The sequence below is a fragment of the Ruditapes philippinarum genome, unplaced genomic scaffold (assembly GCF_026571515.1).
Source record: "Ruditapes philippinarum isolate M1 unplaced genomic scaffold, ASM2657151v2 ctg3875_1_1_1_1, whole genome shotgun sequence".
Classification (NCBI taxonomy): domain Eukaryota; kingdom Metazoa; phylum Mollusca; class Bivalvia; order Venerida; family Veneridae; genus Ruditapes; species Ruditapes philippinarum.
This window is the reverse complement of record NW_026855500.1, coordinates 18,061-37,972: the sequence shown is the minus strand read 5'-3', so window position 1 is coordinate 37,972 and position 19,912 is coordinate 18,061. Positions and strand designations below refer to the sequence as shown.

Here is a 19,912-nt window from a genome sequence, read left to right as displayed (position 1 = left end):
TAACATTTTTATAAATATTAAAAAAAAAAAACAACATTTTGTTTATAAAGAATCATTTTGCTTGTGTGATTTGTTATCTGACTGCTATTATTTGTTCCTTAACAATGATTAGTAGAAAAAAAAATGTTTCATAATGATGACATTATTAGTTAATTAGAGTTTCCTCATTTCTGAAAGAGCCGTTCTAATAGCCAATTTTTAGCTCAGAAAAATGCCAATAACTCATGAACCATACAGTAAATTTTGTTTAAATTTTGCATACAGATATCTTTTAATGCATTTAACTGTCCAATGATGTCAATTTTACAGTTCCTTATAGTGCCCATTACTGGTATACTAACTTAAGAACGATTTCTTTTCACAAAATAAATATCAGGAATTCAGATCAATTGATTTTTTACTAAGAATCATAAAGTGTTAAATGATAGAAAAAAACTGCATCTTTGAATAAACTTGAACACATTACAGTGTACAAAGGAAATTTAAAAACTATGTAGAATCTATATACATGGATACTGCATTATCTCTAATCTCTTTTTTTCAGTTCCTAATAAAAAATTATATTATATTTAATATATTGTAAATATGTATTATATTTTTGTACAAAAATTATTCCTATTGTAATATTCTATTATACTTTAACATTTATCTGTTTGAATATTTATATTAAAAATATTTATAAATAAATATGAAAATATTTAGTGGTGTTCAATCTTAACATATACGGATCCGTACGGGAATGTAAATACTGGAATTTAGACAATCTCAAAGAAAAAGTGACAATTTGTTGCAAAATGTCGTTACCACCGCTTCCACCACAATTAAAAGCAATCCAGCACTATTTAAAGACTGCTACGGAACATGATAAAAGAGATCCAGTGGTAGCGTATTACTGTAAGTTTCATTTCCCTAAAGTATTGGCTACATTTTATAAAGACTAAACTTATTCGGATAAACTAAATTTCGGATACAATGTGAGAATTAGTCATAATTTATCTTAATCACCTTAACAAAATTAGCTTTTAGATATACAGCATTTTAGTTCGAACTTAGAATTCGAACTGGACTTATTCCTGTTTTTAAGGGCAATCTGGATAAGAACCATATAAGGCTATTTATGTTTTAGAAGTTAAACTTGTTAAAAATTTTCAAAAAAGTGTCCGTTTAAGCAAACAGCACGTTTCGGCCCCAACATGATCCATCATAGCCTGGAATCATCCTGCAGGTATTCTTGGTATTTTGGCCAAATTCAGCACAAATTCTGTTTACTTTACGTTCTTAATATAATGGTTGTATGGGATGCATTATACGAATTAGTAACGATTCGCCACACTAACGATTTGCCACATAACGATTCGCCACAGAGTAATAACGATTCGCCACAGTTAAATAACGATTCGCCACAGTATGATTATAACGATGATTTTTTTAGTAATCAACAAACTTTTTCCTTTTGTTTTAATAATTTGACAATGACAATAATTTAATAATGTTTCTTAATACAAGTAATATGAAGTTAAGGCCCCCATCGAGGATTTTCAATTTATCAAAGTAACATTATTACAGGAGTACATTAACAAGAAAGTAATTATATGTTGAAATAATTATTGAATTACTCATAAACATAATTATATGTCAATTAATATTTATATATAAATATATAGTTCATATATTATAATATATGTCAAATATTTAAACAAAGTATGGTACCACAAAGTATTGCAAAAACAAGTGTTCATACGAAAATTGATTTACGATAATTGATTAAAAAACATATGTAAAACATTTGTCACACCTTTAATTTAAACAAGCCAATCACCTTAGGATTGTTGTAGAAATATTTAAATGACGCCGAAATAATCCTTTAATTATCTGACAATGTATTCAGATTTCAAAACAATGCGGCAATTAAGCTTATGTTTGTTTACAAATTAATTCGAGCGAGCCGATGTATGCCGATTAAGAGGGTTTAAATAGTAATTTTGTTAATAAAATATTTGGTTTTCGTGTGTTTTTATTCAATAAATTGTGTATTTAGTGTTATTAATTTATGTAATTAACAAATGAAATATAAAATGGAAAAAAGTTTTCCATCAACAGTTTGAAAACAGATGTGAAAAAAATTTGTATTTGAACACGTGGCGAATCGTTATTTAACTGTGGCGAATCGTTATTACTCTGTGTCGAATCGTTATGTGGCGAATCGTTAGTGTGGCGAATCGTTACATTACCCATTATACCTGTATGTGCATTTATAAATGAATTGAATTAAATTTCTGTCAAAATTTATCCTGATGAAGACCTCACGGTAGGTCGAAACCGGTAGATAATAAAATAAGATAAACATCTCTGGTGTTGATGTGTAATTTTCTTCTTACTTATCCTTTCTTAAATTGGTGTTGTTCAGTGATATTTCTCACTTAATTGGGAAGAGTCCATGAGTGAAGTTAGCCTCTTGATTTCGGGTCAATTTATCACTAAAATTTCTGATTTGGGAAGTAAAAAGCTGGTTAAAGTTAAGATTTTTTGGGAAAACTGCAGGATTTTTAAGAAAATTTAGATTTCGGAAGAGCTTTTTTTAGTCTATTATATAAGTAGGAAAATCACTGTAATGTTGTAGGAAATCCCTTTTTACTTGAAATTCATATTCTTGCCTTAAAAGTCCAAACATTATGATAGAATTTATAAATATGTTTTCTTTAAAATAAAAACTTTCAGGTAGATTATTTGCACTTCAAAATGGAATGGAGATTGACAAGAAATCACCAGAATGCCGAGCTTTTCATGTTGCTTTGATGGACTATCTGGAAAAGGTTAAGAATTTTTATTCTATGATCTAAAAAAAACCTTACCATTTTAGCTTTTCTGTTTCGATGAAAAAAGTCAAGCTATTATGAACATTTATTGTCATCGTTGTGTATTAATGTTGGGACTTATTTTTTTTTTTTTTTTTTTTTTATTTTTTTTTTTTTTGAGGCCCCAACTGAGTAACCCCGTTTATTTACCCCGTAATAGGTATGAGAGGGTCGGGGTCATCCCTCTGATACCTTACATGATATATACATAATATTTAAATCATCATCTATAATAATATTTTTTATATAATTATAATATACATTATATTCAAACATTCAATCAATTTTCATATAATATGTATAACAATTATGTATGATAATGTATTATGCAACAGCTTCAAAACAAACAAAGAATATTGGTTTGGGGTAAATTGATTTAGTGTAGCCTTTTAGTTTATTAAAGTTCTTACAATTTGCCATCCTTCATTTACATGTTTGGTCAAATTTGTATTTTTGTAAATATTCCACGCCAATTTAAGACTATTTCTAAAAACCAGGTATTGTAGGTAACACGATTTTTCTCTTTGACAAATAAATATATTCTTTTCAATTCTAAAAACAAAATATCATATTTAAAATCATTAACTTCAGAACCTAAAATAAATGATTTACAATTAAAATTATCATCCAAATTATCTATCTTGTCTTTCAGATATTGAAATAACAATTGAATTTTTGGACATTCCCAAAATAAATGCAACAGAGTTTCCTCTTGGCAATTGCAAAAAAGTACACATTTACTATTGACAATTTTCATTTTTGAATAAAAGTGAGTTTGTTGCTAAAGTTCTATGAATTATTCTTGTCTGAAACCACTGAATATAGGAATCTTTGGTACATTTAAATACATAACTATATATTAAATTCCAATTTATATCAAAATTTGTAAAAAATGAGTTCCATTTTTTCTTGACATGTTGGTACATCTTGATTTTTAACTAGAATATCATAAACATATTTCTTTTTTGATATTTTGTGTAATTAAAATAGGTTTTATATAACAACTCATAATAGGGTATTGAACATTAATAAAATCTTTACAAATAGAAATGTTAAGCTTTTGTGTATATAATAATATTGCTTTTTTCAAACTATGATATTGTAAAAAATTTACTTGTTTTTGTGTCACCTGCTCTAAGTAAGTTAAATCTACAAAATCGCCTTGGGGATTAATAATATCATTAACAAATCTGATTCCTTTTTCATAAAAAATTTTGATATAAAAGTATCTATTTCCTGCTAAACAAGTTATGATTGTAAAACAATGGCATTTGTAACACTTGTTCTAAACTGTCCTATACAAAGTTTATCTGTAAAAATCATATAAGCTTTTAAAACATCTATCCAAAAAGCATTTTTTAATTTTATCAATTGTCAATTTACAAAACAATTTACCTGTGCTAAACACTTTATCAATATTGAATAAAGCCATCACTAGCTTATAACATTTACTGTTACTATTACTAACATATCTTTTAAACCATTTTATCTTTACAGAATGTATATAACTATCAATATCAATCATATTTAGACCACCTTCCCTGATATGTTTTAATAACTACTGATTGCTTTATCTTTTGCTTTACCTTCCCATATAAATTTATAAAATAAGTCATTAAGTGTTTTCAAAAATGCTGAATTAGGTGTTGGTAAACTTGTAAAGCAATGAGTGAATAAAGGAAGGAGTAATGACTTAACAACAGTAATTTTTCCTATAGGTGTTAACATTCTTTTTTTCCAGTATCCTATACTATTTTTTAACTTTTTTGAAGTTTTTCATTAAAATTTAACTCTATCATTTTTTCTAAATCAACATCAAATATCAAACCTAACAATTTAAACTGTGTATCACCCCATGTCAGTTTCCATTTTGTCTTAATAGATCTTGTACTGTATTTAAGAGAGCCTATCCAAATAACTTTAGTTTTTATCAAAATTTACTTTCAATCCTGAAATTTCTGAAAACGTGTTTAATAACTTTAAAACAGTATTAAGGGAATTTTCTGATCCATCTAGCAAAAGTGAAGTATCATCAGCAAATTGTGTAATTTATAATTTCTTCCCCATCTATATTATACCTTTAACATCTTTACATTGTCTTATTTTTATTGCTAAAATCTCTGCACATAAAATGAAGATATAAGGTGAAATAGGATCGCCTTGTCTACAACCTCGTTTAACTTTAAAAAACTTTGATAAATATCCATTTAAAATAACACAAGTTTTCAGTATTATATAAAAATAAAGATATCCATTTTTTAAACATAGGACCAAATTGAAAAAGTTCTAGACATTTCTCTATAAATGTAAATGATAACGTATCAAATGCTTTTTTCAAAAATCTATCATCATTACTAAAACCTGGTATATCATTATCCTCAGTATATTTCATAATATCATACAATAATCGAGTGTTCTCACCAATATATCTATTTTTAACAAATCCTGTCTGATCCTTTGAAACTAAAAATATCTAAAACAAGTTTAAGTCTATTTGCTATGGAACCTGAAGCTAATTTATAAACTACATTTAATAAAGTTATTGGTCTCCAATTTTTTAAAAATTGTTTTTGGTTTTTTTTCTTTTGGAATGCATGTTATTGTTCCTAGCTTTTGATTTCTAGAAAAAGAATTAACAGTATAAGCAAAGTTTATAGCTTTTACAACAAAATGTCCAATTCTATTCCAAAATATTTTTAAAAAAATTTGCTGTAAATCTGTCACAACCTGGGCTTTTATCATTTTTTCATGTTTTTTAATGTAAAAGAAACTTCATCATATGAAAGTAGACCTTCAAGATTCAATGCTTCATTTTGAGACAACTCGATAACATTACAATTTTCTAATTCCATATCAATCTTAGATTCTTCAGTTATATCAAATTTTTATATAAATTTTTCATAATAACTACATGTCTTTGTAAGAATATCTTTTGATCATATATAAAGGATCCATCATCAAGTTCTAGAAAAGGAATAATTTTATCTGAACAATGTGTTTTTTCTAAGTTTAAAAAATAACTAGTAGGCTTTTCTCCAGATTCAATCCATTGTGACCTTGACCTTATCATAGCACCTCTTATTTTTCTATTTCTTAATTCAGTCAATTCATTCTGTAAGTGTAAAAGTTTGTTGTCTTTATTTTCAATTGTCAGGTTTTTGCTCTATAAGATTAATTTCTTCAATTAACTTTTTTTCATAAGTATTTCTTTCTTTGACCTTATAAGAGCTGTAAGATATAGTTTTACCTCTTATTTCCATCAAAAGAGTTTCTAAAAAAAGTTCATCATTTATAACAAAAATTTACATCTTTGTTTTTTGGATCTAAAACATAGTCTATATTGTATACTGGTAAACAATATTGTAATTTTACTTCATCTATTTTTTTATTTATAATATCAAGGAATTCAATGTCATATAACAGAGCATTATTAAAATTTCCATAAACCTTTTCCATGACTTACAGAACTAAAACAAAAATCTAAATATATTATTGAATGGTCAGATTTATAACTAATGTCAATATCACATTTTCATACATACTGATATAAACTATTTGATATAAGAAAAAAATCTAGTCTACCTTGTTGTATAGGGTTGGTTCGTCTCCATGTATATTTTTCATATTACCATGCAGTTCTCTAAGGGGATCAATGAGGTCTTTTCTTCAATAATACTTATTAAAAAAATTTCTTGCCTTTACATTATTGTTTTTTGATTTATAGTTATAATAATCTAAGTCAGGATTTTGAACAAGGTTGTAATCTCCACAAATAATTAGAGAGTCATTATCATCAAACGAATCTAAAGTATCAAAAATGTTTTTAAAGAAACTAGGACTGTCTATGTTTGGCGCATAAATATTAACTAATGTGAAATTTATAGAATCAAGCATTATTTGTAAAATTATGAAATTTCCTGAATCATCAGTTTTAACAGAATTAATTTTTATATCTAAACCTTTTCTGCATAAAATAGCCACACCTTTGGCATTAGACCTACCATGGCTGTAAAAACATAAACCATTCCATTCAGAATAAATTTTCTTTTCAATTTCTTTTATAAAATGTGTTTCCTGTAGGCAGAGAATATCAGCTTTTTTGACTGAAATAAATCTAAAACATCTTTTCTCTTGATACTATCGTGTAAACCTCGACAATTGTAAAGAGAAAATATTAAGACTACTCATAACTAATATTTACAATAATACATTCAACACTATATCTACAATATACATAGCTACACTTAAGTAAAGTAAATACAATATGTACATGGACCCAGAGAAACACTTCTAAATAACATATTGACCTCAAAAATATAAAAAAATGTGCTTGTATATAAAGAAAGAAATACATTTTGCCAATAAACAAGTAAAATTTACTTATGGAAGAAAAATTTTTTTGTAGAAGATGCATAATATGTTTATGTTTCATCTAATTATATCAAAAATTGAAACATTCTTTTTCATTGTTATTTCTAAATGAATAACACATTCAATGAATGAAAATTATAAATTAGAGGATATCAAAGATTTTCTCATAAACGTGTGATTCATTCTCTTAGAGATGTATAAAACAAACAATTTTCACTTGTTGTGGTATTCACAAGTAAACAAATGAAAAACAGAAACAAATATTTTATTCATAAACAATGTAACAAACTGAATTTTCTGTAAATTATATAGAACAGAAAATATGTTTTAATTAGACTTTGTTATGCAAATAGATAAATAAAACAATTATAACATCATGTGATCATGGTAACATAAAGTGTAATATGAAACTTAGAGTAAATAATAGACAAAAAATAATGTTATAAGTAATAAGTCAATATTTCTCTATCATAGCAGTAATAGAATTACTACTGGCAACCTCACAGGATATTGTATACCATATTTTACCCAACGAGTCTAACCATCCCACTGAAAGTAAAACTCCCTCCCGATAAAGGCGAGGGATAGATGTTTAACCAGCAGCAAAACTAAATACTTACTGGACAGGTTTTTTTTGTAGATAGAGAAATTGGAATTCTTTACAGTATGATGACATTAAAGTGATACATGAATACACACAAATATCATATGATAATGAATCAAATAAAATTTCTATTTAGAAAAGATGAAAATAAAAGTAAGTGTTTATTTCATCCAATATTTCACTCACAAGTTTTATGAATATATAATTACCAGTTCAAAATAACAAGTACTTTATTTAAGATATAGACCATTTATTTAATAAATATACCTATTGCCAGATCAAAATAACATTATTGTATTTAAAAAAAATAGAAATTTTTTTTACGTATAACGTATATTATACAAGAATTTATAAATTGTCAAGGTTCTTCAATCCACAAATCTATTTTAAGCATTACTTGGCAAATAGGATTTATCATTTATAGCATGAAATGGCCTTATATGATAATACAATTTTTCCAATATTCTATAAATAACTAAATATTTACATGTATATAGGTATAGCATGTTATTAAGAATTAACTAAACACCTGCTTAGAAAATCACTTAGTTAAGAATAAATATATTAAAAAGCTACTTAAATGTAGCCATTTTTGCTTATATCAACATAAGAATTTATTGAAAAATAATCTAGAAATATGTACTTTTTAACTTTTTAATTAATTGTCTTTAATTGCTGGACACATTAATTTTTTGAAAACAACTGAAAAAAAAAGAAATCATTATATTTTGAGTCTATAATTACATATATATTTCATCTGTTTCTCTTCATCCTGTCTATGATACATTTATCTTGTAGATGTTGTCTTTACATGGGTCTTCTTTTCTCTGAAAAGTTTTTATCACTTCATTAATATTGTCATACAAGTCAAATTTTTTATTCTTTCATCCATTTCAGTTAGTCCATAGACAGATCCATTAAAGAACCATGCACTTTTATTGTAGGGGTGCAACAGTAAACGGTTTATTAAACCAGAGTTTAATGTTGTTACATCATCTACCAACTTGTGTCCAGCGTCTTTCATGGTTTTCCTTTTCCTCATTATTTTGGACTTGGCATCATTGTTTGATTGTGTTTATTAAGACAGGTCTTATTTTGTGATTCCTTGAAGGTAGTCTGTGGATAGCTGCTATTTCTTCTTTCTCGAGTTTGACATCTTTTTGTTGCAGAAGGTTTATTACTTTATCTGTCAATATTTGGATATTTTCATTTCTATCTTCAGCTATGTCCATTATTTTTATGTTATTTTTTCTGGAGTACTGTTCATTATGATTTGCTTTTTTGTTGGCATCTTTGACAGCTTTTTCATTTGAGATTATTCTTTCTTCTATTGTGCTTAGCCTTTTTCCGGTCTCTGTCTTTGTTTTTGTCAGACTTTCCTTCAACATGATTATTTTCAAACTCAAGTGAACTTATTTTGTCATTTAAACTCTTTAGTTTTTTCTTGAATCTCTTTTTTATAATGATTTCCATTTTTTGCTGTAATTGGGTCATGGCATTTGTGATTGATCTTGAAATTATTGATTCTATGTCTTCTTTTTTTATGATACCTTTTTAAGTCTCCTTTAAGCTCTTCAAGATTTTCTGACATTAATCTAGCTGATTTTGTATTAATGACATATTCATCGCTGTCATTACTTAATGTGCTGTCATTACTTACTTCTGAAATTGCTCTTTTTAGCTGGAGGTTGTTTTTCCCTGTGTTCCCCTTCATTGATGTTTTAAATTTTTGTACCAGTAGTGTTGTCCTTTGACCCTTGTCCTGATCCTTGACCTTTTACTAGACATTTTATCAATTATTATACTTGCTGTCAAAGTTTACTGTTAAACAATTATTTAAAGTGTAGTATCTATTATTGTCCAATTGTATCTTAGAATTCCTTTGTATGTGATAAATTATAGTCCAGTTTTAATCCAGCTTAATCCATTATCCTTACAATCACAGGTAAAAAACCAGGTAAAATCAAGTCTTACACCATGTACATAATCCAAAAAGCAAATGATTTCAAACAATAGAAAAAATTTTCTTTATCAATATCTCCATAAATCTTTATTTATTTTTTCATTATATTCACCATCTAATGCACTATTTTTTAAATTTCCATTTGATATAAAAATTATTACTATAATATCACTAAAACAACATATTTTGCAGAAAAAACTTCAGAGCAAATTATCTGCACATTTTAAACTGAAAAGCCCTGAGGCAAAAAAAAACTTGGGACTTATTCTTATACAATTTTTAAGGTATATACATGAAACTTGGAGTTGTTAGACAAGGGGCATAAATCTGAAATCAATATTTTAACTTAGAATATTTATGAAAACATGTTATTAACAGATGAGCGTTAACACTTTGATGTGCTCTTGTTAATATTTTATCATTGTATGATTATAAATTCAGGTAAAGACCGGAGTTGATTCTGAGGCTATTCACAATGAGGTGGTTGGTCAAGCACACATGGAGAATTATGCTCTCAAAGTTTTCCTTTTTGCTGATAATGAAGACAGAGCAGGTAGATTTAACAAGTAAGTTCATTATAATTCCTGCACCAGATATATCAAAATTTGATAAAATAGTTATGTCCTAGGCCTGGAAAATGTGTATGTTCTTTTCAGTTCCTCTTTGTTAGCTCAATAGAATTGAAGGTTCGTGGTGAGTTATTAGTATCAAAGGGGGATGCTCAGTTGTCTGTCGTCATGTGTCAACAATCATCTTCTTCTCTGAAACTCCTGGGCAGATCTACTTCAAATTTGGTCTGCAGCATCCTTGTGACAGTCACACTTAAAGTTGCTCATGCCATTTCAATTGGCCACTTTTAGGGGTCAACAGAGCTAAAAATAGAAAAAGCTTTAAACATCTTCTACTACTAAATTTAAAGATGGATGATCACCAAAATTTGTCTATAGCATTCCTAGGTAGTCTTTTATCAAGTTTGCTCATATTAATTTGATTGGCTCCTTTTAAGGGCCGCTAAAGCTAAAAATAGAAAAACCTTTAAATGTCTGCTTCTACAGAACTAATTGATGGATGATCACCAAACTCTCTCTGTAGCCTTCTTAGGTAGTCTTTTATCTTTTACTGAAAAGCAATTGTTTCTGATGGTCAACTCAGGGCCATCATGGCCCTCTTGTTTTGTTTGATATTTGTACCTTGACTGTTAGAAGAAAAGTGGGACATTCCTACCTACCCATGTATCAACGTCATTGTCATCGTGACGTCTGTGTAACACTTATTTTAATTTCTTGTACAAAATCATATATATCATTAACTACTAAAGATATTTGCTTGTAACTTCACACATGGCTTTGAGATTAAAATAGGAAGTTTCTATCCAAGGGCCTAAACCTCACCATGGATTTTGACAAAAAGTAACTATTTTTTAATGAGAAATTTTGGGTTAAAGTTTTGCATGTGGCATCAATCTTTAAAACTTCTGAAGGTACATGTATTTACTTTAAAATTCATCCTGTCATGAGGATTATAATAGGAGGTCACTAAACATGACTTAGGGATCATTACTTGTTGTCGCTTACAATCCTAGGCCCCTAACTTTGGCATAGAATTTTACTTTGTGATTTTAGAAAATTACAGCAACATAATGCAACATAAATCTTTGATAATACTGAAATAATTCACTTTAAACTGAATACATGTTTTGAAGATCATAAAAGGAGATCACAGTTCAAGGCCAATAAAAGTCTGACATGGATTTTACAGGAATTATGGCACTTTGTACTTTGAATATTCTTGGATTCAGTTTTGTGTGCAACATTAAATTTTAACTGAAACTACTAATGGTTTTCACTTGAAACTTAGTCCAGGCTTCAGAGATATGATTGATGGTCACTCTCCAAGAACCATATCTCATATGGTGTCTGGCATGGATTTTGGATGAAAAATTGCTGTTTATAAATTCCATTCTTAATATCAAAGATTCATAACTTTTATTGTCTAGTAGTATCAAGGGGGTTAATCCATGCGCGCGCATCCTTAAAGTTCTGATACCGCGAACACTTCATCGGCGGATATTTCGAGGAAAAACGAGTGGTGTGAAGAAATCAGAAAAGGTATGAATTTAATTTGTTTTGCAAAAAAGATGTCCTAACTTCTAGTTTTTATATACAAAATGTCTTGAAGTAACTCTTTCCTGTTTTGCCAGTATTTCGCGTTGAATGCGATTTTGATTCTGGATAGTGCGTACACCCGGCGTTGAAATGTTACAGAAAATGAGCAAATATCGGTTAAACTGGCCGTTTAAAACGGCTGGAAGTTGTTTTGATGTAGAATCCTTTTCAAAAATATATTTTCAACCTTCGTTCCAATTCATTTTTACTAAAAATGTATTTAAACGCACTATTTACAGAAAACAGAGATAATGATATTGCGTACACTCAAAAAATATCCAGATACTGCGTACACATAACTATGCAATTGATAGAAAGAAGCAGTCTTAGGTTTATAAAACGATAAAGGGGATTGCATCGGTGTCCCGTTTTAATCTAATTCCTAGAAAAATATTTAGAATAACATTTATTTATGCAATTTATTTAGGTATTTATGTAAAACCTGGTGAATAATTGTCTATCTTGATAATGTTTTTATACTCTACATTTTAAAATAAATTACTTCTTTTTACAGTCAAATGTATATCTTATTTCAGAAAATGAATGTGTGTCGATTTTGTGGTGAATTCTTTGACAGTTAATCTTTTCTCAGACAGCATGAGGCAGACATCGGCAAGATGGCTTTTCGGAGTACCAAACACACATGCAGTACGAATGTAAATGCGACAAATCGTTCAAGACATCTCATGATTGAACAAAGAAAGAGCCAAACAAAGGAATTCAAATGTGATGAATGTGGCTTGGCCTTCTCTAATAATAAAGATCTTAAGTATAAATTCAGGTATATATGCAATATTTACAGACACTCCAAAATGCACGAAGGGTGAACATTGTGGGAAAAATTTCCAAGCAAAGCAGCTATTTCGTCCCATCTCTCATATGCAAGTAAAGATCCTCTCAAGTGCAGTATTTATAATCAAAGAACAGAAGGCTTTGAATTTGTTTGGGTCTCAGAATGTCAGAAAGGTGAAGGTTGTATGATTATAAACCAATTTGTTTTTGTATAGTGCAACCAATGCTTTCCAGTGTTTTAATTGTAGTAAATTGGCATACGACTAATTGCAACACTGATATTCATTTCAATGTTTATTTGACTTAAACAATTTAAAAAAATGAGTTGACCTTAACTGGGATTTGAAGTTGCATGTAAACGGCCTGAAGAAAACCATACTATTCTAAATGAGGGTTTCTTACTCTTATTATTTCGACGCTAAATCTGTTGTTTAACACAGATGTAAATAATCATGGAGCTTACTATAAGCATGTATATCTATTATTAAAGAATAAAACAACATTAGAAATCTTCGACCATTCGGGAACTATTTTGCTTGAAAATTAATGCGCCTGTCATTTGACAATCTTTACGCAGTGATCTCCCCTGAATTTTTTGGCGTTAGTGTAAATATAAAGGGAAGTAACCGCTTAAAAAAACGGACTACTTTCGGCATTTGCAATTAACAGCATCAAAATTCGAAATTCGCTACCAGTATTTGTTTGGTCTAAAAAACTATTCAGTCATACCAAAACTGTTAGGAACACATGAAAAGAAAACACAGTTAAAACTTCGTGGAACATGAACGCATTCCAAAGAAATAACTTGCTGCAAGCGTTTTTAGTTCAAGTTACAAATATATGCTATTTTCTTGTGCAATTTTATTTACCATGTTTTTTGCCCATGGAGTGTCTGTAAAGATTGCATTTATACCCGAATGCTTTGCCTACCATTCCACATTCATGACGTTTTCTCTTCTTGTGCTTATCTTTGTGATCACTAATATCTTTATTATTAGAGAAGGCCAAGCCACATTCATCACATTTGAATTCCTTTGTTTGGCTCTTTCTTTGTTCAAGGCGTTTTATATCATGAGATGTCTTGAACGATTTGTCACATTTACATTCGTACTTGCGTTTAGAGGAATGACGCTGCATGTGTGTTTTGTAATGGTACTCCGAAAAAGCCACTTGACTACATATATCACATTTGAAGGGACCATTTTGCCGATGTCGTGCCTCGTGCTGTCTGAGAGAAGGTTCACTGGCAAAGAATTCACACATTCATTTTCTGAAATAAGATATACATTTGACTGTAAGAAGTAATTTATTTTGAAATGTAGAGTATAAAAACATTATCAAGATACATAAATACCTAAACAAATTGCATAAATAAATGTTGATTCTAAATAATTTCTAGGATTTAGATTTTAAACAATTCTTCAAACAGGACACCCATGCAATCCGCTTTATCGTTTTATAAACCTTAGATTGCTTCGGATAAAATGTACTTTCTATCATTTGCATAGTTATGTGTACGCAGTATCTGGATATTTTTTGAGTGTACGCAATATCATTATCTCTGTTTTCTGTAAATAGTGCGTTTAAATACATTTTTAGTAAAAATGAATTGGAACGAAGGTTGAAAATATATTTTTGAAAAGGATTCTACAACAGAATAACTTCCAGCCGTTAAAAACAGCCAGTTTAATCGATATTTGCTCATTTTCTGTAACATTTCAACGCCGGGTGTACGCACTATCCAGAATCAAAATCACATTCAACGCGAAATACTGACAAAACAGGACAGAGTTACTTCAAGACATTTGGTATATAAAAACTAGAAGTTATGACATCTTCTTTGCAAAACAAATTAAATTCATACCTTTTCTGATTTCTTCACACCACTCGTTTTTCTTCGAAATATCCGCCGATGAAGTGTTAGCGGTATCAGAACTTTAAGGATGCGCGCGCATGGATTAACCCCCTTGAGTATACATGTAATTTTCCAAACAAAAATCTTCCTCTTTGTTTTTTTTTTTTTTGTTTTGTTTTTTGGACTTTAACCAGACTCTTTTTTTTTAATAATAGTCAAGCATGCTGTCCTACTCTAATAGTCAAGCATGCTGCCCTACTAACAGCTATTGATTTGCGGGAGTCATTGATGTTGATTGATACAATTATTTTCCATGTGATTAAGTAATCAGTTACTTACACAGAGAAGTACTTCTATTTCAGAAAACTTTAATCTAAATACTATAAACTACCTACTAGTTTCATAATTCATTTTACATTTTATTTTACAATCTAAGGATCAAGTCATTTATGTAAATGAATAATGAATCTCTTTATTTTTATACTTACAGGAATGTTGTAAAATCATTCTATACAGCAGGCATGTTGTTTGACACAATGTCTGTCTTTGGAGAATTAAATGAAGATGTATGTATAATTTAATAATAATTTTCTTATTTGACTGTTGGCTGCTTGTTTTCTTCTTCACTTTCAGTAAATTTAAAGGTTATTTGCCATCACTAAACATGGATAGTATTTCACTATTAATAACATACTCAGAAATAAGCCATTAAATTTTGTTATGATTTAAAAGGAATGATTTTTAGGTGATTGTCTACCATTAATGATATAGTGATTTTAATTCAATTGTTAAAAAAAAATCAAATAATATGATGTTGTGTTTACATTGTACCTATACATGTATATTAAAAAGGATGTATATAGAATCTACTTTGAATCTTGCTGTAAGCTCTGGTGAGTAATACCAGGCAATCATTGCCTACTTTCCTTTATATTTTGAAAGAAAATTTTTTTTTAAATTGATTGTACTTTGATATTTGTAGATTGACAAAAATAGGAAGTATGCCAAGTGGAAGGCAGCTTATATACATAAATGTTTAAAGAATGGAGAGACACCGATACCAGGCCCTCAAAATGAGGAAGGAGATGAAGGTATGTACAATAATATATATGCAGAAATATACAGATACCGTCTCATGCATTAGGGGTTTGTTTGTTTGTTTTTCTGTGTTTACACATATTTTTTCTTTTCTTTGTTTTTACGCCCACACCCATTTAACACATGTCATATCTCAGTGGTCAATCCATCGAACTGGCTCTCGATAAATAACCATTAATTACCAATTTCTTTGCAAGTGACTGACTACCTATCCGACATGATTTCTGTTTATGAATCAGCGGTGAGGGACAAAATACCATAATAAATTTATTACCATTAGACTGAATGTATGAGATCAGTTGTCACTGAGAAATTACGCCTTACCTGAGGTTCGAACCAGTTACCACTGGATTACTTATCTAATACACTACTTATTGAGTTCAGTGGTTAGATCCTTATTGTATTAAATTTCTATACTTGAGAATTGTGGATTCCAAATCTAAGTTCTCTAAACCGAATATTGTTTACAGTCATTGAGTTTTAGTTGTTTGTCAGATTCAATAAAAAATGTCAGCAGTGTTCACCAAATAACTTGTGTGTTGACTCCAAATCTTAATGTTTAGTGTTACAGTCCGACCCCGGTTATTCAACAACCCTTTAGTCAAATACCCGGCATTATTTCGAAGTAGATCGGCAGTCCCGTTTTTATCTCTTTATAAATCAGTATAAATACAAGCGTTTTCTTCGAAATGCATTATCCGAATACCTCCTATTTTTCGAAGTAAAATTTTGTTCCCGATTATACAATTATGAAAGAATTTCACACCTATTATTCGAAGCCAGACTAATAATTATTCGAAGCCAGACAAATTAGTGCAGATCCACTTGCTGACCGGTCGACTTGTGAAAAAATATCAACAGTCATGCGTGTATTTAGACAATCATGATAATTATGCTTTGTGTGTTCTTTAATCAACTTTAATTAAAGAAAATGAAACGCTATCCACCGTGTCCGATGTTGTTACTGTTATTGCTTGAAGATGACAGCAATAATTTTCATACATACCATACATGTATATGTGAAATTGTCAAAACATCCAAAACATTTTTTTCAGTAATTGTAACGCTACATGAGAGCCTAGTCGAAAATACCAGAGTTTAGCTGTAAATACCGTAGTGAAAACACGGCCATTATCAAGGCTTTGCATGAACGAAACCATACAAATGTAAATTTAATGCAAGTATTTATGTCTTCAATGCCAATAAAATAATTTTTACGCATCTTTCCTTTAATATTTATTTTTCTCATTTGATTGCAGGAAGTAAGTTTTGTAAACGGTAGTTTTGCTATGATTGGCCAAAGTGGAGTAGTTTTCATCTATCACAATATTCCGATTTCGATTATTCGAACCTATCGATTATAAGAAGTAAATTTTCAGTCCCATACACTTCGAATAAACAGGGTTGGACTGTATTTTTTATATTGTTCAAGCCTTAGCCTAGAAATTTAGATGACAATTGAGAGTTGTGTTTGTGAAAAATCTGTTCACATTTTATATCCTTTAAAGTTACATTAAATAAATATGTAAAAATATTTTTCCGTCGGCCTAAAAAATCAAACATTCAACAGTTTCATTAACCTGTTTAAAAGTTTTGTTGTAAAACTCATCAAATATTGTTCATAAATTAGGATTTCAAACGGGAAACCCCACGGTAACACTAAAGTTCGTATACGAATTTTAACATGCAAATGAAGACTATAATGAGCTCGTGTATGCGCTACGTCACAGTTTTATAGTTGCTATCCGGAACACAGCAAATGTGATATTTTCTTGTGCAAACACACTTTAACCGTTTAAGCTTCACGGTGCACTAAACCTGTGGTTCAGTAAAAGTAATCATCTCGTAAAAAGATTAAATTTGTATGAAAACATCCGTTACAATGCGGAAATATACCGTTAAATTAGGACTGCCACTTATAGTCATGTTTGTTGATATAATATTGATGTACGGATGATCCGAAGGCGGAGTTTCTCATGCAAACAGAAATTGTACTTCCCATTTCGCCACAATGAGGTTACCTATTTTTATGCTAATAAAACTCATTTTGGTTGTTTGGACACCAAAATAAGACCTGGAGTCGATATAAAACCCAATTTATTAATGAAATGTCGCTATTTAGTTTTTTATGAAATTTATTAAATGTAACTTTAACTTTGTCTGTTGACCTGTTTTTGAATTTTTTAGTTATTATGCTCAAATTTGACCTGTAGCATCAATTTTGTGTGTGTCATTGAACTTTGACCTTTAGCAATGATAATAATCATGAGGTTGCATACTCCTTTATTTTCAAATTTTGTCACTTGTGCACTTTAATGCTTGAAACATAACTTTTGCATTGGATGATCACATATGGCTCAGTGACTTTATTCTACATAGACATTGATGACTTGTTCTATGACTACAGTATTTTTAGATGCCGAAACATTTTGGCATATAATGTTACGCCCAAGGGTCACTTGATTGATATATAGGAAAACACATCTCAGTCTTATTGTGTAAAATTACAAAGCCTAGAGCTTAGATATTCATTGGCATGTAGCATCATTTTGTAGATTTCTACAATACATTGTAGTTATAGTTATCATGACCCTAAATTCAAAATTTGCTCTGCCCAGGGAGTCACTTGTCATCATGAAGACTAAGATTTAGGAAAACACATCTTTTTGTGGATAATTACTATGCCTCTGTATTTGGCATGTAGCATTGCCAAGTTGACCTCAATAAAAGTTTTATGAATTGTGCACTTAGGGTAAAAAACGCCTCTTCCTGGGAGGCCATATAGTATCATAAGAATACTTAAGATAAAACTTGATAGATGAAAGATTAATTTTGATTACTCAAACAAATTTACATTCGCCTTGACAGCCCTCTTGTTTCAAAGGTTCTGGTGTTATTAAAATAATACATAAAATCCATTGAAACAATTATTTGTGAATTGATTTCAACCAAAAAAATAGTCATAAATTATAATTATATTATTTAAGCTGGTGGAGTACAACCTGGAGGTGCAATAGGATTTGAACAACCTGGACCTTCTCAAGGTTATGCCCCTCCTCCAGACCCGTCATCATACCAACCTGGCCCGACAACATCCTACCAACCTGGGCCATCGGCATCAAATTCTCTGAATCTGCCTGGAAATAACACATCACCTAACGGTGCACCTACTGGGACTCACGCACCACCCTCTACGCCACAGGATCCCCAGAATGCAACAAGACCAGCACCACAACAAGCATCGTTTAACACTGACTGGAAACCACCAACAAACTCAAGTTTGTATTATTATTTTTTTTTGTATATCAAAAAATTTAATTATACATGTTTATAGGATTTTTTTTAACCTTTTGACCCCAACACTGTAGGTCTGTTTGATAGCAAGTTTACAGTTTATAATTGTAATAGAAACAATATATGAGCCGTGTCATGACAAAACCAACATAATGGGTTTGCGACCAGCATGGATCCAGGCCTGTCTGATCAGGATCCATGCTGGTCGCTATCAGTTTCTCTACTTGTTATAGGATTTGTAAGCGAACAGTATGGATCCTGATCACACTGCGCAGATGCGCAGGCTGGGTGGATCCATGCTAGTCGCAAACCCATTACGTTGGTTTTTTCATGACGCCGCTCATATATATAGATAGAGAGATGTTTAACGCAAGTTTGTTAATTAAGGGCATAACCTATGCAAAGCAGTGAACTATTCATTTATGTATTGATATTTTACTGATTTGTATTACTTAGATACAAATATGTTCTCCAAATACATTACATTCGCCTTTATTGAAGCAAAGAAAAATGTGTTCAAGGAATGTCCCTGGCTGAGTGGTTAAGGTTGTTGACTTTAAACCCCTTGCATATCACCTCTGTAAGTTGGAATCATGCCAAAGTCTATGGGTTCTTTCATATGAGGAGCTGTCCAACGTTAGTGGTTCTACTTGGGCGCTGTTTGGTCCACCAGTAAAGCTGGAAAGTTGCCATATCACTTACACTGTGTTTTTGCAATGTAAAACCCAACCAAAAAAACAAATGATATAAATGTGTTAGAAAATATACAACTCTTCTTACTAGATTGTAATCAAACAAGCCAGATACATAGCACTATTTCCACTTTTTAAAGATTTAAGTGCTTTGGAGTTTTTGCTAAAAGTAGCCTGTATTTTTGAATTCTCAATTTGGGTTGACAAGTGGTATTTAACATTT

The 19,912-nt window shown here is 30.0% G+C and overlaps 1 protein-coding gene across 1 annotated transcript; it reads left to right on the top strand.

Annotated features, from left to right (window-relative positions):
• Nucleotides 1–723: 723 nt before the first annotated feature.
• LOC132743550 (vacuolar protein sorting-associated protein VTA1 homolog) lies at nucleotides 724–19,039 on the top strand. The gene is made up of 6 exons (XM_060732081.1): nucleotides 724–894; nucleotides 2,719–2,813; nucleotides 10,235–10,359; nucleotides 15,096–15,171; nucleotides 15,588–15,696; nucleotides 18,691–19,039. The coding sequence occupies exons 1-6, from the start codon at nucleotides 795–797 to the stop codon at nucleotides 19,035–19,037; spliced, it is 852 nt and encodes a 283-aa protein (XP_060588064.1). The 5' UTR covers nucleotides 724–794; the 3' UTR covers nucleotides 19,038–19,039.
• Nucleotides 19,040–19,912: the final 873 nt, after the last annotated feature.